General features: G+C 38.2%; 1 protein-coding gene across 1 annotated transcript; it reads left to right on the top strand.

Moving 5' to 3' along the window:
* The first annotated feature begins 627 nt into the window (after positions 1-627).
* On the top strand, positions 628-26,393 carry Yipf6 (Yip1 domain family member 6). The gene is made up of 7 exons (XM_046440282.2): positions 628-767; positions 9,009-9,137; positions 10,043-10,121; positions 13,037-13,079; positions 16,293-16,418; positions 17,327-17,484; positions 21,845-26,393. Exons 1-7 carry the CDS (start codon positions 711-713, stop codon positions 21,961-21,963), a joined length of 711 nt encoding a protein of 236 aa, XP_046296238.1. The 5' UTR covers positions 628-710; the 3' UTR covers positions 21,964-26,393.
* Positions 26,394-26,877: the final 484 nt, after the last annotated feature.

Below are 26,877 nucleotides of genomic sequence, written 5' to 3'. Positions count from 1 at the left end.
AGTAGTCAATGTCTTTGAGACTGAGAACGTGTTCACTACTTACCCCAAATAGTGGAATTTAAAAGTTTGCCCAATGAACCCCCCCCGGGGGGGGGGCGTGAGGGAGAAAAGTAATTTTGGAGGGTAGGCAGAGTCGGTAGAGATTTGGAAAAATCGAGGCACTAGGAGGCGGCTTGGCAGCAGGACTTGAAGCGCAGGGAATCAGCGGGGCAGGGGCAGCGGTGGAGGGAGCTGTCCGGGAAGGGATGGTGTCTGCATTTGGGAGCACGAAAACTTGAAGTTGCTAGGCGGCCGCGGTGGGGTGGGGGAGGGAACAGGCCTTTCCCAAGAAGCGCCGTGCTCGGTGGACTGGCGTGGGAACCACCTCCGGAGAAGGGGAAACGGGTGCGTGGAAATCGGTCGGGTTGAGGAGTGCGTCCTGGTCCGGAGTTGGAAGGAGCGATTTGAGATTCAGGTTTGAGTGTTAAAGGGGTCGAGTGCGTAGTGGGACCCGTGGCTCCGAAGAAGCGAGGCGACTGCGGAGCTCTCTTCCCTACGCCCCCAGAACAAGGGAGAGCAAACGGTCCGGACCGCTGATCTGGGTCACCAGCCGTTACCAGGCGCCTTTCAGTGACGCCGCCTCCACGCGACGACGCTCTGACGGGCAGCGGCCTCCACGTCTCAGGTTCCGCAAAGGCCTGTGGGAGCGACCCGGCAGAAGGAGGGCCGTCATGGCGGAAGCGGCGGAGTCTTCTGGAGACCCGGGAACGACGTCGTCCAGGCCCCTGGTGAGCTGGGGAATTGCGACATAAAAGGGACCCTGGGTGAGGCAGAGTGCCCCCTAAGAAGTCGGGGGATGGGCTCAAGGCGTGAGATAGCCGCAGCCCCTTCTCCAGGCAGGCATTTGCTGTACTCAATACTAGAACCAGCGTCAACACCGCACCTGTTCCTTGGGCTAAGGAGTTTCCCCCTGCCCTCTTCGTTCCTTCCATCTCTTAAAATTCCCCTCCTGTTTCCTTTCCCATACTCTCAGGGGTCGTCCTCTGTCTCCTACATTGTGTTAAATGCTGAGCCTAAGTTGATTTCTTCCACTGTCCCCTGATTTTATCAAGACCTGTCATAAGCCCTTGTTGGAATAGTAGCATTCTAGAATAGAAATGAGAGATTGCTTTTCATGGGACATGAACATTCTATTGCTTATAATTTGAGTCTTTACTTGTTTAGTGACCCACATAGGCTAGGTTTAATCCCATCTCCTTGCCATCCTCTTCAGGATACTCTTACTGTCTATAGGGGATAGACTTTCTATTCCAAGTACAATCCCAAAGCTGCTACTATTTTTTTTAATTTATTTCTTACATACATGACAATAGTGGAGTGCATGACATTCATAATTATCCATTCACAGCACAATTTTTCATAACTCTGTATATAAAGTATGTTCACTCGCTCTCTCTCTCTTTTTTTTTTTTTTTTGCATACAATTCCAAAGCTGCTACTATTTAAGAATACAAGCCTTGCAGTTACTTGCCTAGGCTTCATTCCATCCACTCTGCTTCTTGTGTGAATTTGGGCAAGTCCTTTCATGGAGGATGTTCCTTTGTTAAGTGGAGATGAAAATATGTGCCTCAAAAGTTGTTAAGATGATAAAATAGCATAGTTTATTTAGTGTGTATAATACAATCAGTGCCTTGAACTGCAGCATTTAATTAAGTCAACTTTCTACCCCATGTCTTTTCTCCCAGTGTTCATTTATTTGCTCAATAAATGGCATCTCCATTTCTCTCTTAAATTGGCAACTTAGTATAGTGAAGAACTGTACTGGGATTCAAGTGAATTTGATTCTAGTCCTGGCTCTGTTGCTTACTAGCTCTAGTTGCTCATCTCTTCCTTCATCTCATTTGTTCATCTCTTGAAATATTTATTGAGCATCAGTCATGTTCCAGACACACTTTCAGGAATTGGGGACATAACGATGAAAAGTAAGTTGGGGCTAGGTTTGTGGCTCAGTGGTAGTGCATTTATCTAGCATGTGCAACACCCTGGGTTCAATCCCCAACAATGCACACACACAAAAAAATGAGTTGGGGCAAGTTCTGATGGAGCAGTTGTGACCTTGAGTAAAATCACTCTGAACCTGTTTCCTCAATTGTAAATTGGCAATAGATACTCATCACAGGATTACTGAGAGGACTAAGTGAGCTAATATACACATAGTACCTACCATGAAGTAGTTAGAGGTGTTTAGCTGTTTCCAGTTCCTTTAATCCAAACTGCCCCTGCTCTTTTTCTGTGAAATTATCCCCAATTAATGTCAGTGGTTCTGATCACTCATTACTCAATATCAAATCTACTTCTGGTCAACAAATGCTTATTGAACTCCCATGATGTTTAATGCACTGTGCTTGTTGACTCAGGGAATCTGAAGGGCTTGCCCCTATGGTTACTTATAGTCTAATTTGTAGGGGGTGATAACAAATATACAATGCTAAGATAAGGGAGTATGTAAGAGTAAGTCACACATTAAAATATTAGTGAAATTTAAGAGAAGATACTCATGTTCATTTGGGGTAACCAAGCAAGCTACATGATAGAAGTTGTATTTGAGAGGGCCTCAAAGATGGATAGGATTTGAAATTCCAGCTAAGCATAGGAATTATTAGTGCTAGGTGGCAGGCATTGTGCTAAACATCTGCATGTTTTCTAAATTTCACAGGAACCATTTTAATTAGGTGGCGTTTAACTTCATTTTATATATGGGTGAGGAAACGAAACGGAGAGGTTTGATTTCCCTAGGATCTACATCCTGTTAGTGGCCAGTTCTGAAATCTGAACCTAGGTATGACTCTGAAACCCAGACCATTTCCAGTTATGCTACACAGGCTTTTCTGGACAAAGGCACAGAGGTAGGTGCCAAGATACTTTTGGGGGAGGTTAACTAGGGATTAAACCCAGGGGTGCTTTTCCACTGAGCTACATTCCCAGCCTTTTTTATTTTTTACTTTGAGACAGTCCCTCTAAGTTGCTGAGGCTGGTCTCAAACTTGTGATCCTCTTGTCTCAGCCTCCCAAGTTGCTGGGCCACTGTGCTAGGACTGATGTTCTTACAGAACAACATATCTTTGGGTGAAGTGCAGGAAATTACTAGGAGACAAGACTTAAAAAATAAGCCTACTCAATCAGGGAGGCAGTATGGAATGGTGATTAAGGATGTATTCTCTGAAGTCAGATTGCATAAATCACTATCACTTGGAGAAATTACCAAACCCCTCTATGCTCATTCCCCATCTGTAAAATGGGACTATTGCAGTACTTAGTTCATTGGATTTTAGGTGGGTTAAATAAGTTAAGAAAGTACCTGGTGGCACATAGTAATCATGCAATGTCATTTCTATTTTTTTTTTTTGGTTTTGGGGATTGTGCCCAGGGCTTTCTACATTTCCTACATGCTAAGCAAGCGCTCTTACCATTGAGCTATACCCCAACCCCTCCTTTTTTTGACTGCTAAGCTGGCAGGCTTGTTAGGCTAAAAAGAGACCATAGAAATTTTTGAGGAGGGAAGGGTTTGAAATCAAGAATTTGACAACATAAAAGGAAATGCGTTATAATGGGGATGTCTGCAATCTATCAATGAAGTTGTTGCAGAAAGTTCAGGGAGGGAATAATGGGGAATCTAGTCTACAACAGTGGTGGGGGATTTGAGGATTTGAAAAACAAGGCAGAATCCATGAGGGTCTGTCTAAAATCAGTTTTTCCTACACTTTAACATGCATGTCAGTCATCTGGGGAATCTTGTTAAATTGTAGGTTCTGATTTAGTAGGTCTGGGGTGGAGCCAGAGATTTCTGCATTTTTAACAAGTTTCCTGTGATGTTGCTGCTACTGCTGCTCTCAGTGCCACATTTTAAAAAACAAGGCTATAAACATCTGAGAGAATAGTGATAACCTGAACAAAAATAAATTACATTGGAAGGTTATCTGGATGAGGGCCTTCAACATTGTTAATTCAAAGCTGGGCATGACAAAGCCAGGCATGGTGGCACATTGCATGTCTGTAATCCCAGCACTCCAGAGGCTGAGGCAAGAGAATCACTTCAGTGGTGAGTTGGAGACCAGCTTGAGTAACATAGTGAGACTCCATCTCAAAAAAAAAAAAAAGTGATTACTTCACTTTTGGGTATGTTTAGTTTGACATAAAGGCAGGCCATTTAGTAGATATTCAATAGGCAGTCAGATTTTCAAACCTGCTCTTAGGTGCTCAGAAGAGGTCAGGACCTGAGGGTGTGGGTCAGTGGTATAACACCTGCCTAGCATGTATCAGGCCCTGGGTTCCATCCCTAGCATAGGGGAGAAAAGGAGGAGGAGGTCAGGACTAGAACTGTTGATGTAAGATTCATCTACACAGAGTTGAAAAGACAAAGTCTTGGGTAATGCCCATCCATAATTAGGGGCCAGGAGAAAGAGCTATAATAATGGCTGCAAGCTGGGTCTTTAAGGAAGCTGGCCCAGGTGACAGGGCTGGCTGGAGACTGTGTCATTGAGCTAATTCCTGCTTCATGCTTCCCCCTTGTGGATCCCTTTCTCCCTCACTGGCTCAAGCCAGTCAGTAAAATGCATATGTGTTCTGTGATCAATGTGTGTATATGTATAGGAGCCTGCATTCACATGGGAAAGGTGAGGGTCATGAAGTCCAATCTTTCTTTCCTATTGAGGACTAGTTCAGAGGACAGGGTCTCTACTAGCTGAGGGCCTGGTAGTCCTGTTTTTCTTATGAGGCTGCCATAGATCCTGACTCAGCCCATGGAACAGTTTCACTAATTTTCTTGAGAGGTGATATTTAGGAGAGGTTAGAATGGGAGCTCAGGTGGAGACCCAAGTGGCCCTTTAGTACCACAACTACTTGGAGTTAGGGCAAATGTTACAGGTTAACACTGTTCTTACTTCAGTCACCAGCCACAAGTTTGACGGTTCCCAGAACCACCCTCACTTCTAACTGGATACAAATTCAGGGGTTTCCATGATCCCCTCAGGCTCCATAATTCACTAGAATGGCTGACAGAACAGAGGACAGTGCTACACTTTATGGTTGTATAACAAAATGTCGTAAATCCAAACCAGCAAAAGGAAGAGATGCATAAGGTGAAGTTTGGTAAGATCCCAAACACAAAGATTCTTTGTCTTCTCCCTGTGGAGTCAGAACATGTTATCCCCTGCCACGTGACCATATGAAGAGCACTGCCAACCAGGAAAGCTTACCCGTGTGTCTTGAGGTTTCATTGGAGTCTCTTTATATAGGCATGATTTATTGGATCATTGGCTACGTAAATGAACTCAATCTCTTGCTCCTCTCCTCTCTTCTCCTCAAAGCTTGGGCTTTGATCTTGTGTACTGAAGCCCCAATCCTCTAATCATATATTTGGTCTTTCTGTAGTAGTTGCCTCTTTCCTCAGTCGTCATCTTAGCATAAATTATCTAATAGGGCTGCCATGACTCACTTGTTGGCATAAACTATCAGAGCCCACCATCAGTAACAAAAATACTCCTATCGTTTAGGATATTCTATGAGTTTAGAGGCTACATCCCAGAAACAGGACAAAGACCAGCCACTATTTGACAATAGTAAAAGAAGTGGAATTGAGTCCCTTGGTAATCTTGAGCTAATATTTATCCCCTGCTGTGTGTCTGATACTATGTACTTTACATGGATTAGTACATTTTTCCTTACAACAACCCTATGGTGGTGGTACCATGTCTCAATTTTGCATATGAGGAAACAGTAGCACAGAGAGGTTAAGTAATCTGCTCAGTGTCACACAGGTAGTAAACAATGGAGCTGGAATTTGAACCCAAGCTGTTTGGCTCCAGCCAGAATCTTCACCATTATTCTCCAAATATAGAGTAAACATTGTGTGCTGGGTGTTCTGCAGGTGTTACTTTGATTCTTATGGCAATATTGTTACCAGGTGAGAACAGAGCCCTGTTTGTCCTTAGAATCCGTCCTTCTTGCCAACAGCCCCACCTACCTAGTAATAGCAGGAAGCAAAGACACAAATCAAAAGATCCCAGAGTTTGAAATAATGGTGTCCAATTAGTAAAAAGAGAGAGTATGGCTTTAAAAAAAAAGTGGTTTAGGCCTGGGAATGTAGCTAAGTGGTAGAGCACTCCCCTAGCAGGCACACTGCCCTTGGCTTCCATCCAATGTATTGCCAAAAAAAAAAAAAAAAGGCATGAAATGCTGCAGAGTATTCAGAGGATGAAAACTGAGAAAGGAACTTTGTATTTCGTTTTCTTCCTTTCATTTCTCTCAGTGCTGGGGATTGAACCCAGGGTCTTGCACATGCTTGGCAAATATGTTACCACTGGACTACAGCCCCACCTCAGGATCCTTGGGCCAGCGAGGGAGAAAGGAATCAAGAACAAGGGGAAGCATAAAGCAGGAATTAGCTCCCTTGTTTCTACCATTCTCACAAACTACTCTCCATTGCTCTTTCCTAATCCAACTTCTCTTTATTCTCCCACTCAATCCTTTGTAATTAGGCTCCTTTACTGATGCTGCTCTTAATATTGACCTCACACAATTAAGAAATACAAGGGCCTCGTGCATGCTACCCAAGTGCTCTACCACTTAAGCTACGTCCCCAATGAAGTCTTATCGAATTCAAATTTCCAGTTACCTCCTAAATCATGTCTTCATAATTTAAAAACTGGCCTCATCGATGCAGTATTTTTTAAAAGGTTATTTTATTTATTTATTTTATGTGGTGCTACCTAGCAGTGGTAGGCAAGTGCTCTACAACTGAGCCACAACCACAGCCCCAAATGCAGTTTTTTAATAGAGTGCTAGAAAACATTCTAAGTGTATAGAACAGAAGAGATAGCTGAAGTTGTCACTGTGGTAATTAGGTCATTCTAGTAAGGAGTTGAATTTTATTTGGGTTTTGTTGCTAAGGGGAGCTTCAAAGATTCACCGGTTTCAAATATCATTAATGTTACCTTGGGCTTAGGGTGGGTGCTGGGTTGTTCCAGTAGTTTTCTGTTAAAGCATCTTCATTGGTTTTATTTTTGATCCCAGAGTTGAGGAACACTTTATTCCATATAGTAGGAAAAGTGTCCCTTTTTATTGATTTTTTCATAACATTCCTGTTGTTCATTCATCTTTCTATCTTTGACTTTGCACCTCAGAATGGGTCTGTCTAAGCTCTACTCCCTCAGCAGTAGCTGACTATTACTTGTTACTCTATGCTTACTTGGTGGTGCTGGGGATTCCTTGTCATCAAGATCCAGCCTCCATCTTAGGTAGGTCATGTGTCTCTGAGTTCCCTGAGTGGGACTTTCCCAGTGATCCTGTCTCTTCCTCAGCTGAAGGAAACTCTAATGGTCTGGGCCCAGGTGGTTTCCTGTCCTCCCTAAGGAATAGAAATTGGTGGAATACTGTTCTTAGAATGCCAGCTCCTCCCTTCCTTTCCCTACACCAGCCATACTGTTCCCCATCTAGTCTTCTTGTGAACTCCCAATGGAACTCTGCAAGTGAGTATGACTGCCCCTTGTGTCTGTCACTTCCAAGAGTTCTGTACTTTTTTTTTTGTGCTCACACATACTTGACCTTTAGCAATTCATTTACAATTTTAGCTGAATTCTTACTCATCTGTGTGGTGCCTGGTGGCATCATCTTCTCAGGATTTCCTACAGCTGAGCCAGTGCTGGTGTCCTGTTTCTTCTTAGAAGAACCGATTATTCCTCAGATTATACTCAGTTGATCCACAACCTCAGCTCTTTGGGTTTAAGGAACATTATGATTTTATAGTTTAATCTAGCTTTTTCCTCATCATTCTGGTGTGGGGGCTGATCTTTCCAGCTTTCTATATTCTAGTCAGAAGTCAAGTTACAGTATTATGTAGTCACTTGAAATAGTTGTTCTCTGTGTGGTTGTGTATTTAATTCAGTATAGAGTAGGTTTATTTGTTCAATCTTTCCCTTAGTTTCTCTTTTTAAAATATTTTAGCTGTAGATGGACACAATAACTTTATTTATTATTTATTTATTAATTAATTATGTGGTAATGAGGATCAAACCCAGTGCCTCACACAAGGCAGGCAAGCACTTCACCACTGATGCTACAACCCCAGCCCTCACTTAGTTCAGAGATCACTTCATTTAAACTTTAATTTTGTTTTATCATTATGTGAACTAAATGATTTCAAGTCATACACAGAAAACAGCAAATATTTAAAGGGGTCTGACTGTTTTTCATTTCTGCTTTACCATGAAATTTCCTCCTTTCCTCTATAGGAAACCTTAAAAATAGTTTATTCCTTATTTTTTTAAAGAAAACATTCTAAGTGTATTTGATAAGTTGCTTGTCTTTTGTATCCACTGGACCAAAAACTATGTAAGATGGGATTGCTTCATTTTTCTTAGGAATTTGTTGATTTCAGAGTTTTGGTCATAATAATTGAATGTGGCAGATGAACATAAGAACTCAAAATTTCAAATTCTTTATTCATTTTGAAAATTTTACCTGATCTGTGGTTGCCAGGTAAACTGGTAAAAACAATATTCATAAAGTTGTTGTTTTACTGTTTTTCCCAGTTCACTTTCCATTTCATGTAATGCTTGTTCTTCGCCAGAAGAGGCCACTAAAGCCCTTAGAGCAGAAGTGCAATAGAAATGTGGCCATTCCAACAGGAGATTGCTAGATCACTTTTTAATAGCTCTGTAATTATCATCTCAACCTTACTAGTTTCTGTCATGTAGAGATTTCATACTTTAAAGAAACTAAATATTGGAGGGCAAGATAGTGTCTCTGGCATTTACTTTCAATATTTGTTTTATTATATTACATCTCCTTTAAAAAGAAGTGTTTGATAATTAGAGATAACTGCATTACTTAATGTCTGTTGAACTAACACCCATTGTAACTACTGGGCAAAACCCTTATAAAAAACATGGTTCCTCGTGAAGGAAATGATGATGTCTTTGAGGAATTCTGCAGTTTACTATAGGCTTAATTTTCTCCCCCAACTCTTCTCAGTTTGCAGGCCTTTCAGATATTTCCATCTCACAAGACATCCCAATAGAAGGAGAAATCACCATTCCTGTGAGATCTCGCATTCGAGAATCAGACAGCTCCACATTAAATGAATCTGTTCGGAACACTATTGTAAGTTAGATGACATGACAGAATATCTCTTCAGCATCGTGGGACTAAATAACTAACAGTACTTTGTAATATTTTGTTTAATTCATTGACTTTTGGTGTATTTTATTTATTGAAATTTAAAGATTCTCCCCTAGGGAATCATTTGATATAGTCTTTTTGGAGAACAGTTTGGCTGTAATGGGTATAAGAATCTTAAAATGTCCAAATCTTTTGAAACCAGTAATTCTGCTTCACTAAATATAATAGTCTAATGAAAAATAAAACAAAGATTTTTGACAGAAATATTAAATATGCAAAGATGTCCATTATAGCATTTTTATAATAAAGGAAATTTGGAAACATCTTCAATGAACAACAAGATGGGATATTGGTTAAGTAAATAATTTTAGTAAAATGCCAAACAATTAAAAATTGAAGACTAAGGTGGAATTATCTCCACTGTATTTTGAGAGATTATATCTGCATTACTGAATGAGCTCAAATGTCTTGATTTATTCATTTATCAGGTAAAGTGTGAATGTAAAAACTTTATTTATATTCAGTAGGTAGGGAGCCGGCTAAATGGCCCTTGGGACTACATCATGTATAAAACAAATGTCACATGCTATGGATTTTAGTTTCTTTAAATTAAGTAGCATACCAGGAGGACTTTGTTTCTCATTTACAGAGTTTTCAAAATCAAAGTAGAACTGGTAGATGTGGAATAAGTGTTAGATGTTTGCTTAAGGAGCTAATAGAAAAATCATGTCCTACTTCTCCAAGTTGTTCATAGAAATGAAGGAGTCAAACTAGAAGAAGCTGCACAATTCAATGAAGAGTTTGGAGGAGACTGAAAGAGTAGAAACAGTAAATTAAGTGAGGGGGCTGCCTTGGTCATCATAATACAAGTTGTTTATGTCTTTCAGATGCGTGATCTAAAAGCTGTTGGGAAAAAATTCATGCATGTTTTATATCCAAGGAAAAGTAATACTCTTTTGAGAGATTGTAAGTATGTGTTTTTTTTAAATATTAATTTTTCTTTAGTTGTAGTTGGACACAATATCTTTTATTTATTTATTTATTACACAATATCTTTATTTTGTTTATTTATTTTTATGTGGTGCTGAGGATTGAACCCAGAGCCTCACATGTGCGAGGCAAGCACTCTGCAACTGAGCCACAACCCCAGCCCAGTTTTATTTATTTATTTTTATGTGGTGCTGAGGATTGAACCCAGGGCCTCGCATGTGCTAGGCAAGCGCTCTACCGCTGAGCCACAATCCCAGCCCAAGTATGTGGTTTTTGAGGATTTACTTCATCTTATCATACCTTAGTGTTAATGCTTTATAAGGCAAAGACTGTGCAATAATAAAACTGACACCATTTTGCAAGATGAAAATATATGTAAATGAAAATTTGGGAGGAACTTTAGAAGGAAACTTAAAGATGAGAAGATTTTATTTATCACATTGTCTTCATCTATAGTGCCTATCTTCACCTGGAAAATGCTGTAGCAGATGATGTCAAAATGCTATTAAAAAGTGATCTAGCTGGCCTGGGGTTGTAGCTTAGTGGTAGCGCACTTGCCTGGCATGTGTAAGGTACTGGGTTAGATCCTCAGCCCCACATACAAATAAATAAAGATATTGTGTGTCCATCTCCAACTAAACAAAAAATATTTTTTAAAAAAGTGATCTAGCAATCTCCTGTTGGAATGGCCATACTTTTATTGCACTTCTGCTCTATGGGCTTTAGCGGCCTCTGCTAGAAGCTGCTAACACATAGGGACTTTCTTCTCCCAAAAAAACTAACAATCTCCAAATGTATGAATGTTAAATGATGATAACAACAAATACCCATTAGCAAATTTGATTAACAAATTAACAATATATTTATTGGCATTTAAAAGTGCTTCAACTTAAAAAAAATTGCTTCAGGTCATATGCAGAGAAAAATGTATATTCAAAGAAGCCTAACTTCTTTCTCTTTTCAAAATTATCATTTAGTATGTTTATCTTTCTTTGTTAAAGAGGTCTATCAATACAGTGTAATAAATTATGTACTTAGAACTTTTTCTTGAAATTATTAGGTTTCTCATTTTTCTTTTTAAGCAGCCTTGGTTTTCTTATTACTCTTTGTCAGAATAATCAAGTCATTGGTAACGATGATGTAACATGAGTATGCCTTCTGTTTTGGCAGCATTTCAGCTATAATATAGGAATGTCAAATAAGTGGCAAGTATGCCATTGCTGTGTGTGGAGATTGGATGCAGCATCAGAATCCTTCTGCACTGTGGGTTGGAGCTGATGCATAATTTGAAACTGATTTGCTATCGATGGTATAATGGAAAGAGCATGGGTAAATCTGGATTTGAATAATGGTCCCATCACTAGGTGAATGATCTTCACTAAAACATCTTACCTTTTCTTACTTTTCTGGGAAGATGAAAAAATATCCGGAGATGGATGATAATGATGGGTGTACAATAATTATACATGTAGAAATTGTTAAAATGATAAATTTGTGTTATATATTTTACAATAAGAAAATAACTAAAAGTACCTTTTTGTCTTTTTTGTGATATGGGATCTAACCCAATAGCACTTCACAACTAAGCTATATCCTTAACCCTATGTTTTACTTTTCATTTTAAGACAGGGTCTCACTAAGTTGCTGAGTGTCTTGCTAAGTGGCTGAGGCTGGCCTTGAACTTGTGATCCTCTTGTCTCAGCCTTCTGAGTCACTGGGATTACAGGTGTATGCCCCCACACCTAGCTTCTGTGAGTGATTTTGTATGAATTAAAAGATTCTCCAGTGCATCAAAAAACAGCACATTAATATTATTTTATTTTAATATAGTTTTGCAGTTAAATACATTGATTAGATTGTAGGATTGTGATTTTTTTCCCTCTTCCAAATTCTGCATTGATATACAAATTACTATATAATTAAAAAAAAAACAGTGTAAACATGTACATATGCATACCTCTCTTAGGTAAAATTATCTGTGTGATGTATGTGTGTGTGTTTGTATGTATAAGGTTCAGGTTAGACATAGGATCCTTTTTGGATTAGTTGAGGAAGGTAATTGTGCTCTGAGCCATGTATTTATGAATTGTTGGCATACTAATCACTCAACAGCTATTGATTGAGCCTTTTATATTTTTCAGAAAGCTCTTTAACATGTTTTTAAAATTTAACCTTATGAAATTACCAATATTGGGCTGAGTTTTTTTTTCACCTAGAACATTAGCAATTCTGTATTAGTTCAGTGTAATATTATGAAAGGGAAGCAGTCTGGAAGAATGGCAAGAGTTTTGGACTAAGAATTAGCACACCTAGGTTCTGGTCCCACCTCCACATATAAACTTGTTCAAATCACCCCTTCTTTTTTTCTTTGTTTTGTGATGCAGGGCATTGAACTCAGGACCTCATATGCTAGGGAAGTGCTATACCACTGAGCTCCACCCCCAGCTCAAGCTACTTCCTTCTCAGTTTCATTTATCATTTTTTGAAGTGAACAGGTTTATCTTTGCCTTCTCTCACACAGCCTCAAATTGGTGAAATGATTTGACTGTAGTTTTGTTTTGTTTTTCTGAGGATGCAAAGTAAGGCACATAGGTCTTCCAACTGCTTCTTCTTTGGACTTTAGTTATAGAATGCTGGAATGTGGCTTAGTAGATGGAGAGAATAGTGACTTGCAAGGTAATGAAGTGAACGAAACAAAGGATATGGGCATAACTGCATTTAGAATTCAGGAACAGGAAACATAAGTAGAGGGACAGAGAGGTGGGTGGGTCTAGGCAGACAGAACACCTTGCTGTCTGAATCCCAGGTGTGGGAGAAGTAGATATTGGAATAAAGATGGAAAATACTACATATTGTTTTTAAGAAATCTTCTGTCTTTCCTTGCCTTATAGGGGACTTGTGGGGACCTTTGATCCTTTGTGTGACACTGGCGTTGTAAGTACTTACATTTCCTTTTTTTGTAATTTGAGCTAGACTAGACTTTTTTGGTGGAGTTTCAAAATTATGGGGGGATTTTGACAGAATGGTTCATTTAGGATTTCTATAGCTTTTCTATAGCTTATAGTACTCCTTATATATTTAACCCTAAAAAAGTGAAGAAGCTTTGCAAATCAATTAAAAATGATGGAATTAAAGGTATGAAAATTATGCCCACTTCATTGACCAATGACTTCTTAGTTTATTTTAGCCATGTCTATTTACCACATATCTATTACTTTCATGTGCCTCCCTATCATTGAAGCAAGGGAATAAAATATCTATAGATTTAAGCATTGTTTGCAAACAAATATTTTTTAAAATTTTATTAGAAGTGTGAATGAGAATAAGAATAGAAGTGGTAGAGTTGAAAACAAGATCATGTTTCAGACTGTTATGTGTTCCTATATATGGTGTATATAAAGAAGGAGGACTGAAGGAGGAGAGAAGGGTTCCATTGTAGAGGGGAATGTAGCCATTGATAGAGTGGAAAAAATAGTGCACTAGGATTCAATTCTGGGTCATCATCCTTACTCTCCTATTGCTAGCTGTATATACCTTCTCTTATTTTATTCTTATAATGAGAACTTGGGTTTCTTTTCTTTTTAAAATTTATTTATTTTTTATTATTTCTTACATACATCACAATAGAGGAGTGCATTACATTCATAATTTTTTGCATGCAATTCTTAATACACCTTTATACCACAATTTATCAAACCTCTGTATATAAGGTATGTTGACACCAAATTCACATCTTCATACATGAATTTTGTATAATGATGACCGTCTGGGTTTATTTTCAATTTTGACAAATAAGCTCAGGTTCACAGAGATCGCGGATTTAACCAAAATCACAACCTCAGGTTTCCTGACTGGTTTATTCTCTGCTTCTGTAATTATTACAACTCTTACCACCTAGCCACTCTGGGTCTCTTCTTCTATATTTGTAAAATGATTTATTTTGGCAGGCATAACCCTTTATGATTCTAACAAATTCCTTATTGGCTTCTCTACTAAATTTTTGGGGGGCTGTATTGGGGATTGAACCTGGAGGACTTGGGCATGGTAGACAAGTGTTCTACCAACTGATCTATACACCTACCCCTAATTTTTTTAACATAAATGAGAATAATGCTAATTCACACCATAATTTTGTTAATTCTTATGCCTTTTTGAAGGGATTGAACCCAGTGGCACTCCACCACTCAGTATATTTCCAGCCCTTTTATTTTATTTTTTTATTTTGAGAAGAGGGTCTTACTAAGTTGCTGAGGCTGGCATCAGACATGCCATACTTCTCCCTTAAACTCCTGACTCACTGGGATTTCAAGCATGCATCTGACTTATCTTTTTTTTTTTTTTTTTACTTGTTGGTAGGCCTTTATTTATTTATTTTTATATGGTGCTGAAGATCAAACTCAGTGCCTCACACATGCTAGGCAAGCACTCTACCACTGAGCACCACAACCCCAGCCCCTGACTTATTTTTTATGCCTCTAAAAACCATATCACAGGTATCATTTCAGTAATTTGATGGAAGGGTTTATATTGTACACATACACACATTTTGAAACCTTTCTTAGATATGATATAGGTTAACCCCACTTATTTACAGAGAAAACTGGAGTCTCAAGACATTGAGTGCCTTATCTAATGACAGAAACAGGATCATTATCTGGCTCTTCAGCTTTCCAGACTAGTTAATATTCTTTCCATCATACCATGCTAAAGTAGTCAGAATTCCAGACAACAAATGATGAGTGCCAGCACATTCTTTGCATCTGATTGTTAGGACTTGGAATGGAATATGCACAGCCATAGCTACAAACCCCTGCACATACTGGCACGTAGCATAGCCTGGCAAGACTTACTGTGTGACTTCTCTATACTGTGTAATAAGAAGAGGTTATGAACACACTGTTTTTCTGGAAAAAATAACACCATGTTCAAGTATTATAAGTTCAGAATTCAAAACTTTTTCTATCTGTAAAATTCATACACAAAGAAATGATATTTAAGTGACTCTTCAATTACTCAGTTCAAAGTAAAGTCTATTAATGATTTGTACGTTTTGAGTAAAACAATCAACAACTTGGCTGGGGATATAGCTCAGTAGTAGAGCACTTTTGCCTAGTGTGCACAAGTTTATAAAATGACTTTGCCTGTTCACAAAAAACTTCTAAATATTTCTCTTATTTTATCCTCATAATAAGAACTCAGTAGTGTTTTCTATTTTGACAGAAAACCTCAGGTTGTTAGTGCAGGTTAACTTAGATGGTAAGTACGAGTTAACATGGTTTAGTGTAACATTCATGTACATGCATGTACACACATACAAAATCAATACCTAAATAGGTTTATAGACTATTTCTTTTTTTAAGAATCTGAACTAAAACCTTAACCAAAGAATTACAAATGCAGATGTGTCCAATGGCGCCATAGAGTGAGAGAAGAAGTGTAGAAGTAACCTAAATATACATAGTGGTGATCTGGCTCTTGTTGCTATGACAGTTGTGCCTGATTTATGCTGTATTGGATTGCATGCCCAGTGTGAGAAAGTCTTTTGACTTTTCAAGAAAATCCAGAAATGTCTGTTTTTTATTTTCATCTTTTTTGCTACTCTACATTAAACACAGGGCCTTGCACATAATTAATCAGGACTACTGAATTTCCCCATGTTGACTTTGTGTGTGTGTGTATGTGTGTGTGTGTGTGTATGGTGCTGGGGATCAAACCCAGGGCTCATGGATGTTATTTAGGCAAGCACTCTACCAGCCTCAGAAGTAAATATGTGAAACCTCCAGATTTTAAAACAAATTCAAATTTAAAACTATTTTAAGTATTGTATGAACTACAAACTTCAAGTCTGTTAGCCACATTCGGCCTTTCAGTTTATAACCTCTGCTTGAACAAAAAAGTCTACAGTAATTAATTTAAATATTCCAGCAAGGTCAAATGGAGAACCCCATATAGTCCTGCAGCATTTGGAATTTGAAGTAAGGGATCCTTGCTAAATACTTTTTGCATTTTCTTTTGAGCACATCCTACATATTACTGATGTTCAGATGAGGTATAGCACAGCAATCCGGTTCAAAATTTGAGAACCCATACTTTACCTTTGTTGCTCTAAGTTAAAGATCAGGCAGTTCTCATGTTTCCTTGTCTCAGGATGCTGCAAAGAGGTTCTGTGGACGGTGAAAAAGATGGAGGGCCCCAGTTTGCGGAAGTATTTGTCATTGTTTGGTTTGGTGCGGTTACCATCACCCTCAACTCAAAACTTCTTGGAGGAAACATGTGAGTATCATTAAAATATACCACTTTTCCCTTGCAAGGTAACCTGTCTTAGATTTTAAGGAAGTTGGCCTATTTAGATTTTTTAAAAAGAAAAACTGATATAAAGCTGAGCATAGTGGTGAATGCTTGTAATTTCAGCAACTCAGGGCTAAGGCAGGAGTTCAAGGTCAGCCTAGGAAACTTAATGACACCCTGTCTCAAAAGAAAAGACAAGACAAATCAAAGTTAATGAGGAACAAAGAAAAAGTTATCTTAAAACCACTGAGTAGGGGCTGGGAATGTAGCTCAGTGGTAGAGTGCTTGCCTAGCATGTGCAAGGCCCTGGATTTAATCCATAGCACCACTAAAAAGAAAAACGAAAAACACTGAGCAAATATAACCCAGCTCAATTAAATTAACTTTAATTATGTGGGGTCCTTTGATAAGTTTCAGATGTTATCTTAAATTATTTGGGATCCTTTCATAAGCTTTAGATGTTTTCACCAGTCCCTAAAATCACAGGCAGGATTTTTGTGTATGTGTATTAAAAAATTATATACATTGTGGGAAACAGATGGGCCATAGCTTTCAACAAATTATCAAGTAAGTCTGTAACTAGAAGGATTAAGGACCACCATCTTAGAGGTTCAGTGGAGGAAGGAGATCTCTAGGAATTAGAGTAGATCATCTGGTATTAGAAAGTTGAATCTTAAGAGGCTTAAGAGGGGAGGAGGGAGGAATATGGGGAAAGAAGCTGAAAATGTGTGGTTAATAGAGAGGACTAACCTTATAAAATTAATGTTAGGGTATAGGTATAATATATCAAGGAGGAAGCAGCAGTCCATAATATACAGAGAGTTATGTAATAAGTTGTATCATGTTACCATTCAGCTATATTTATGATCTTTGTGGATGTATGTTGTGTTTAGATCTTTTTTTCAGAGCCTCTGTGTGCTGGGTTACTGTATACTTCCCTTGACTGTGGCAATGCTGGTTTGCCGCCTGGTACTATTGGCAGATCCAGGACCAGTGAACTTCATGGTTCGGCTTTTTGTGGTGATCGTGATGTTTGTCTGGTCTATAGTGGGTAAGTGTGTACTTTTCTCTATAGTAGCAGAACAGACCAAAACTTGAGTTACAGATGAGGAGCAGTGAAACTCCAAAGTCAGATATGAATGATATGATTTTGCCAGTATCATCTGTAGAACCCTTTGCTCTAAGCAAGCATCAATGGGGATGGTGTCTGTTATCTGAGTTGATTATCTGGACTTATGTAGAGTCACATGTCTTTTTTCTTCACTTAAATAATGTGCAAGATTGTGAAAGTAGATTATACTATGTTCAGTTCAGCACTGATATATAACAGGAATAAGTGACTTGTGAAATGACATGGACCTTTTCTTAACAAAAGTAATAGCACTTATAGACTTATAGACTGCTCATTAGGCCAGGCACAGCACATTGTTTTATATGTATTTCCTCCTTTAACCTGCATAGTAACCCTAATGGACAAATAACTATTGTTAGTCCAATGTTACAGATGAGGCATAGTCACAGAGAGGTTAAACACCTACCTAAGAACTCAGAACTAGTGAGTATCAGAGTCAAGATTCAAACCCAAGCAGATAACACAGCTGTAGAATTATACTGTACCACCTTATGGTACAGGTTGTATGTATCATTGTGTACAGTATGAGATCCCTTATCTGAAGTACTTGGGACCACAAGAGTTTCATATTTGCAATTTGTTTTTTAGATTTTTGGCACATTTGCATATACATAATGAGATATCTTGGAAATGGGATTAAATATAAATATGAAATTCATTTATGTTTCATATACATCTTATCCACATAGATTAAAAGTAATTGTATACAATCTTTTTTGTATATCTGTTTTTTGGGGGAGGAGTACTGTGGATTGAACCCAGGGGTATTTGACCACTGAGCTACATCTCTAGCCCTTTTTAAAATTTTTTTTTTTTTTTTTTTTAATTTTGAGACAGGGTCTGAGTTGCTTAGGGCCTTGCTAAGTTGCTGAGGTTAACCTCAAACTTGCTATCCTCCAGTCAGTCCCTTAAATTGCTGGGATTATAGTTGTATGCCACCATGCCTGGCTATTATACCTGCATTTTAAAAATTTTTGTTTCTTCTTTTTAGTTATACATGACAGAAAAATATATTTTGGAATATTATACATAAATTAAGTATAACATCCTATTCTGTGGTTGTACATGATGTGGAGTTACATTGATCCATGTATTCATATATGAACATAGGAAAGTTATGTCTGATTCATTGTACTGTCTTTTCTACTTCCATCCCTCCTCCCTTCCCTTCATTCTCCTTTGTCTAATCCAGTGAACTTCTCTTCTTCCCTCCCTCCACTTATTGTGTGTTAGAATCCACATATCAGAAAGAACATTTGGCCTTTGTTTTTTTGGGATTGGCTTATTTCACTTAGCATGATATTCTCCATTTTACTGGCAAATGCCATAATTTTATTGTTCTTTATGGCTAAGTAATAATCCATTGAGTATATACACCACATTTGCTTTACCCATTCATCTGTTGCAGAGCACCTAGGTTTGTTCCATAGCTTAGCTATTGTGAATTGAGCTGCTATAAACATTGATGTGGCTGTATCACTGTAGTATGCTGATTTTAAATCCTTTGGGTATAGACCAAGGAGCGGGATAAGTGGGTCCAATGGTGGTACCATTCCAAATTTATAAGGACTCTCCATACTGCTTTCTAGAGTGGTCGCATCAATTTGCAGTCCCACCAGCAATGTATGAAATGTACCTTTTTAACCACATTATCACCAACATTTATTGTTACTTTTATTCTTGATAATTGCCATTCCGACTGCAGTTAGATGAAATCTCAGTGTAATTTTAATTTGCATTTCTCGAAATGCTAGAGATATTGAACATTTTTATATATATTTTTGACCAATCATATTTCTTCTGTGAAGTGCTTTGCCCATTTATTGATTGGGTTATTTGTTTTTTTTTTGGTATTAAGATTTTTGAGTGCTTTATATATTCTGGAGATTAATGCTATATCCAGGGTACAGGTGGCAAAGATTTTCTCCCATCTTTAGGCTCTCTCTTCACATTCTTGATTGTTTCCTTTGCTGTGAAGAACCTTTTTAGTTTGCTACCATCTCATTTATTGATTCTTGATTTTACTTCTTAATGCTTTAGGAGTATTATTGAAGAATTCAGTTCCTAAGCCAATATGATGAAAAATTGGGCCTGCTTTTTCTTCTATTAGGCACAGGGACTCTGGTCTAATGCCTAGATCCTTGATCCACTTTGAGTTGAGTTTTGTGCAGGATGAGAGATAGCGGTTTAATTTCATTTTGCTACATACAGATTTCCATTTTCCCAGCACCATTTGTTGAAGAGGCTATCTTTTCTCCAGTATATGTTTATGGTTCCTTTTTCTAGTATGAGATAACTCTATGTATCTGGGTTTGTCTCTGTGTCTTCTATTCTGTACCACTGGTCTTCATGTCTATTTTAGTGCCAACCTCATGCTGTTTTTATTATTATAGCTCTGTAGTATAATTTGATGTCTGGTATTGTGATACCTCCTGCTTCAGTTTTCTCAATGGGTATTGCTTTAACTACTCTGGGCCTGTTATTTTCCCAAATGAATTTCATAACTGCTTTTTCTATTTCTATGAAGAATGTCATTGGAATTGTAATAGGAATTACATCGAATCTGCATACTGCTTTTGGTAATATGGCCATTTTGACAATATTGATTCTGCCTATCCACAAATATGGGAGAGCTTGATATCTTCTAGGGTCTTCTTCAATTTCTTTCTTTAGTGTTCTGTAGTTTTCATTGTAGAGGCCTTTTACCTGTTTTTAGTATACCTGTTTTAACACTGACCTGTGCCATGAAGTCAGGTGTGTAATTTTCCACTCACATCAACATATCAGCATTCAAAAATTTTGGACTGTGGAGCATTTCAGATTTCCAGATTAGAAATCTTAAAAAGTACTGTAGTGGCTAGACATGATGGAGCATGCCTGTAATCTCAGCAAATCGAGATGCTGAGGCAGGTGGATTGCAAGTTCAAAGCCAGCCTCAGCAATTTAGCAAGACCCTAAGCAACTTAGTGTGACCCTGTCTCAAAAAATAAAAAGGGCTGGGAAGGTGGCTCAGTTGTGAAGATCCCCAAAGATCCCCTGGGTTCAATTCCTGGTTACACTCCCCCACCTTAGAAAAAAACAACAACAGTACCCATAGTACTTTTCTGCTTCGGTAGAAAGTTTAGGAAAGACATGGCAATGGCAGTGAACACTATGCCCATTGTTTTTACATTCCTAAAATTTTCTTTAAATTCCAGCTTAAACTAGAAGTATTCACTAGCTTCTGGTTTAATAGCATAAACAGACTACCTAATGTTTTTAAATACAGTAATATCTCATTACTTGGAACATGGTTGATAAGAAAAACCTTTTGAGCGAGCTATAATTGATGTTCCAAAGAATTGGTGTTTAAAAGCTTGGGTGCTTTATCCATGGGAAAGCCCTTTTTCCCTCAGAGTTAGATAATTAACTATACACGTAGTTCTAACTAGCTTATATATTCAGTGTCCAGGCCCACAGCAGATAAGAAGATAGAATTTTAGGAGAGAGAGACTTGAATTTTGCAAGAATAGTAATCACAAACTAAGTGTTAGGCCCTATGCTGGGCATGGTCCTTTTTCAGTCTGGTGGAGCAGCAGACACAAAAATACACAAGGGCAGTAGTGTTCCATGTGGGAAATGGACATCTATTCAGGGTACAGTGAGGACCCCATAGAGAGAAGTGAGCAGTTTTCCTTAGATGACAGGGTACCAAGTGATTCAGGAAAGATTTCCTAGAGGTCTTATCCTTGATGGATAGAAAGATGAGAGACTTTTCTTGGGTGAACAGAGGGATGGCATTTAAAAGTGCTAATGATGTAAAAAAGACCAATGGACCTAAAGTCTGTAACAGTAAGAGGGTATTCACCATGGGAGCAAATAACCTCACATGTCTTTTGTAATTGTTCAACACAGTTCACTAATTTTTCAAAAAGGTTTTAAGAAACCTCTTTTAGATAGTTTTCTCTTCCAAATGGTCAAAATATTTAAAGCTTTAGAACTTGAAACAAGAAGCCCTAAGCTCTCTGAGGTTATCAAATCTAAGTGAGCTTTTTTTTTTTCCCTTTGGTGCTGGGAATCAAACCCAGGACCTTGCACATGCTAAGCACATACTCTTTCATTGAGCTACACCCCTAGGCCACATAAAAAATTTATAGTGTGATTCTCTGTGGGTCACAGATATAACTGAACTTTTAATTCTGTTTTCCAGATTATGCCATGCATATTGAAGTTTAGTAAATATTAATAGTTGTGATAAAATTACTGTATTAAATATTCCTTTTTGTTTGGTTTTGTTTAGCCTCTACAGCTTTTCTTGCTGATAGCCAACCTCCAAACCGCAAGGCCCTTGCTGTGTATCCTGTTTTCCTGTTTTACTTTGTCATTAGTTGGATGATTCTCACCTTCACTCCTCAGTAAATCAGGAGACAGAAAAATTGAAACCAGTGAATTCAAGGCTCACCTGAAAGATATGATTCACTATGGAACTTTGACACTAAACCTCTTTTGTCCAGTTTTGGAGGTGGTATTAAAAGGGAGCCGTGCAGCACTGTGGTCACTTATGTAAGGAACTGATGTTTGTAAGGCTGTCTTTTCCTCTCAATGTTTATTTCAAATACATGTGCATACTACACATAGTATGATGCCTCCTTAAGGCATGATGGGGTCACTGTGGTCTATTTGGGTGATAACCAATGACTGGGGAAACACATGGATATATCCTACGAGTTGAATAGAGTTGGTGACTATTTTCAGCTTTGTGAATTCCAGTTCAGGTGCAGTTCTTAAACACATTGCCTTATGACTGTTAGAATATGCCTCTCTTTCATAAAGAAGAATAGATAGTCTATATCCATCTTCTTTTTTTTCTCTCTCTCTCTCTCTCAATCTTAAAAAGGCAATGACAGAAGTTAGGAAGGGGGTTTATAGATGTGGGAGGAGAAAATGTGCATTAACCCAATGTTCAGATTTTGAGCAAAGGAAATTCTACACAAGTTGCTTTAAAAAAGGAGCAGAGTATAGGTAAAGAATCAACCTCTTTTGTTTTTTCATATAGTCACCTTTCCTGTCATGCTTAACAGCATCTCAGTTGGCACTCTAGTTTTTAATCTTGCTCTTTCTAGTTCTTAATATGCAATCTAAGATGTCAGCAGTTAACAGTAATTTTACTTTGACTGAAATTCACAATGGTCCAATATTGGTGCTTATCCAAGTGGAAGGCCTCAGACATTTAGATTAGTGGGTCCCTTAATGCTTTTGCATTAAAGTATAGGAGTTTGGATATAGCACAGCTTCAAGGATAATCTAGCCTCTGAGCAGAAGGTATAACATAAGCAGAAGTCTTCTCTTCATTTAACCAATTGAACATGGAGAGATTTAATGTTCCAATGGCTGCTTAATAGAACAGGCACTTACAGCATGGTGTAGAATGAGTTGAGATTACAGCTGCTGCCTTTCCATAGTGGGCTTAGCAGTTTTTTCACTAGATGTTTTCTTCAGGTTGGGGAATAGAAATTTATTTTGTGGGTTTTTAGAGTTTATTTATAAAGCTTATTAGTTCCTCCCCTTTATAGATAAGTACATTTTGCACATGTGCACCTACTTTTACTCTCAGCTATTTATGCACACAAGTGTGAAGGCTTTTCAGGGAGCAGAGCATCTGGAACAGGCTAATTCTGAGCTAAACAGGCCTCCTTTAAGGTAATATGAGCTGTTGCCTTCTATAAATTGCACATTAAAGAACTCTTAATAGATGAAGATTAGGAGTCAGGCAGAAAACATTCGTTGTAAATATGCAGTTACGTATAAAGATAGGAATTTCTTACTCCACATTTTTTTCTTTATCATAGAATTTAAATATTTATTTGTTTTGTATTTAAAGACTACCTACACATAGATATATGATTCTAAGAGCATAATTTATCCATGCCCAGATTAACCAAGTGAACAACAATACTAGGCTAAACTAGTTGTTGAAATGATTCTCAATTACACAAAGCATTGCAGCGTTGATCCCTTCTGTCCCAGCCGGTCCAGAGTTTTTGATTACATATTTGTATTTATTTCAGTTTAGCTTTTAAATTGTGAAATAAACCCTAGTAAGGACAAACCCAATGTTTCAGTCTTGAGTTGGTAAAATACTTTGAAACTGATCCTAATTTCAAAGTTATCAATTTCCATTATCTGAAATTTTCTAACTTCCTACTAATATCTCCCCCAAAGTTGCTTTGTACTCTGCCCCAATGATTACAATGTAAAATTAGAGAAGTAACCATGCTTTTAAAAGGGAAATAAGTCTTTTCTGAATTTTACTCAGGTGAAACATTTGGTCAGAATCTCCTAAGGCCACAACTTGTGTGTTTTGGGGGGGGGGTGTCCAATGGAGGAGTTATACATAATGGATATTAAGGGGGCTTGATCTGCATATTAATCTATTGCTCTGGGGGGACTCAGCAAATGGTTTTATATGATTAAAGCAAAGGTGTAGGGCTGGGGGGGTGGCTCAGTGGTAGAGTATTTGCCTACCATGTGCAAAGCTCTGGGTCCCCTCCCCAGCAATGTGGCGGGGAAAGGTGGGTAAATTGGAGGTTTAATTTTTTTCTGAAAGTGAATGGTCAGTTAGAAGGTATAAATAAATGTTTTTAATATATGCAGAAAGTGCACTGGTCTTCTGTCTCAGAAGACCTAAGTGTCTGGAAGTTGTAGCCCTCAGCACAACTTTCCCCTGAGTTGCTGCAAAGGCACAATGGCTGATAATAGAAATGAGGGCTAGAAAGGGTAGGAGGCTCAAAGAGAGGAGGCCCTGTTACAGGAATTGGAAAGTTTCATGCTTGAGATGAAATTCAAGCATGTGAGCATCACTGCAGGACATGAGCCATCATCACCATTAAGGATGATCACTTGCTGCTCCCACTTCTGAGACTGAGAACCATTTTCTTTTCTTTAGCAATAGGAAGGGTGAAGATTTGACAATTGCTGTTCAGATTTTTAAAACTCAGTTGATGACAACATACTTGAATGTGCAGTTTGGTCTTAAAAGTCAACCATTACCATTAAGTCTTTTGCCTCTTAAAAGTTTCATTACATGAATTGAATTTGAATTTGATCTTTTTTATTGTGGGGGGATTTTTCTGTTGGATAAGGTCACAGAGCATGAGACTGGTAAGCATTTCTCTTTTCATTCCACTTATTTTTTTTTTTGGGGGGGGGGGTTGTTTGTTTGTTTTTACAAACAGTATTCCTCAGAATGTGATCAGAAGGCAGGCATGGCTGTATTTGGAGATTTAACAGTGTACTTTATACTATTGACTTAACTGTTGTTTGGACTGCCTGTTTATTCCCAGAGAGGAAAATGAAAAATCTGTCAGTTCAAATTCTTGGGGAACATCAAGTCTTCAGAATTTATCTAAAGCTTATCATGATTTCATAAGACTTTCTTTGCATGCAGCTATTAGTCCAGTACAAAGCACTGATTTGTGATTCTTAACTAGACTGTTAATTTCTGAGACATTTGGATGGAAGTAAATGTATGAATGTTAATTTATGTATGTAAATTAGACACATTTTTCTAGATTCCGTGGGCTTTTATTAAAAATAGAGACTTTCTAGGGATTTACTTAGGCCATAGGATGGCCAAATCAATAATAATGACAATAATATTACTAATCATAGCTAACATTTATTGGGCACTTGCTGTGTACCAGGCACTATTCTATTTTTTTAAGGATTTTTATAACAGCTTTATTGAGATACACTTTACCATGAAGTTCACCCTTTTAAAGTGTACCACTCAGTGTTTTTTAGTGTATTTACGGAGTTGCACAACATCACTGCTATCTAATTTTCAAACACCATTATTGCTTCACAAAGGAACCCCACATCCATGAGCAGTCACTCCCACTACCCATTCACCTCAGCCCCTGTCAACCACCAATCTGCTTTCTGTCTTTATTGATTTGGCTGGGCACTGTTCTTCAGTGCATGGTGTGTCTCTTCTACTCCTAGACATAAAGTGCTAGAGTTCTCATTTTACATGTAGAAAATTGAGGCACAGAAGAAGCTAAGTAAATTGCCTGAGGTCACACAGGAAATTAATTTACAATAGGAATAACAGATGAAAGCATAGTAGTACACAATTTTGGATTGCATTATTGTATACCTGAAAAAGAACACACCCCTTCCCCAGGGATTGCCCCCTTGTTATTAGACTTTCCACCCTAGAATTGATTGGAGGTACATAATGCTGATCCTTTTTTCTGAGTAGTGGAACACTACACATCAACAGCCTCTGAGAACACGAAATTAGTTGTACATTAAGAAGAGTTCGGTTTGCTGCCCTCGCCTCTTTTTGAATTCTTTCCTGTCTCTTCCACACACATTTAACCTTTTTTCTCAAAGTTTTAAGACTCAAACTTTTGCCTCTTAAATTTCCCAGAGGGATGGTAAATGCATCAGATGTAACTTATCTCTTCAGGTGTTTATAGTCAAGGGATGCATATACTTATTTCTCATACCTTTTAACATTCCTAACACCTCAGTAGGCATGCAGGAATAGAATACCTTTCTAGATGGGCTAAACTAGGTAAGAGGAAGAAATGTCAGAGTCAAGACTTTGCCTTAATGAAGTCAGTGTACCCCTGGTAGGAAGTGGCCACACACCACTCTTATTCACTCTCTTGTCCTTGCAGAGCCTGTATACTCTGCGCCATCACTGATGGTAATTTTGTGGTCCTCTCCGGTACTCCCATCTTAATCCTGATTGTTCCTATAAATAATAAACCTGTGAAAAGAAGAAACCTGTAACTTTGTTTGTGAATGTTAAATATGTAAATAAAAGCACTGGAAAATGAGTGTTTTTGTGTGCCTATCCTTGTGCTGAAGGTACAGAGATATTACTGCATACCGGTATCAGATACATATATATGTGCAGATGTGCATATGGTCATCAGACAGTATTGAATGCTGTATAGGATTGCACAGGGAGCACGCTAGAAAGGGAAGTCACATTTATTGAGTGCCTATTATCAGCACATCTAATCACAGCAGCTGAGAGGGATAACCAGGAGATAAAAAAGTGAAGTTTATGGGCTGGGGTTGTGGCTCAGTGGCAAAGCACTTGCCTTGCATGTGTGAGGCACTGGGTTTGATCCTCAGCACCACATAAAATTAAAGACACTGTGTTTTCATCTACAACTAAAAACTTTTTTAAAAGTAAAGTTTATAACTTGAAGCAAGGAGAACTGGGGGTAATTCCCAAAGCAGTGTCTCCTCAAGAAAGCAAGCATGGGGCTTTTAATGGGGAAAATCATACATATTCATACAGAAAAGACTCAT

This window comes from Marmota monax, unplaced genomic scaffold (assembly GCF_021218885.2).
Source record: "Marmota monax isolate L192 unplaced genomic scaffold, Marmota_monax_Labrador192_F-V1.1 WCK01_AAM20220418_F8-fsc00134, whole genome shotgun sequence".
NCBI lineage: Eukaryota > Metazoa > Chordata > Mammalia > Rodentia > Sciuridae > Marmota > Marmota monax.
This window is presented reverse-complemented; position numbering and strand designations above follow the sequence as displayed.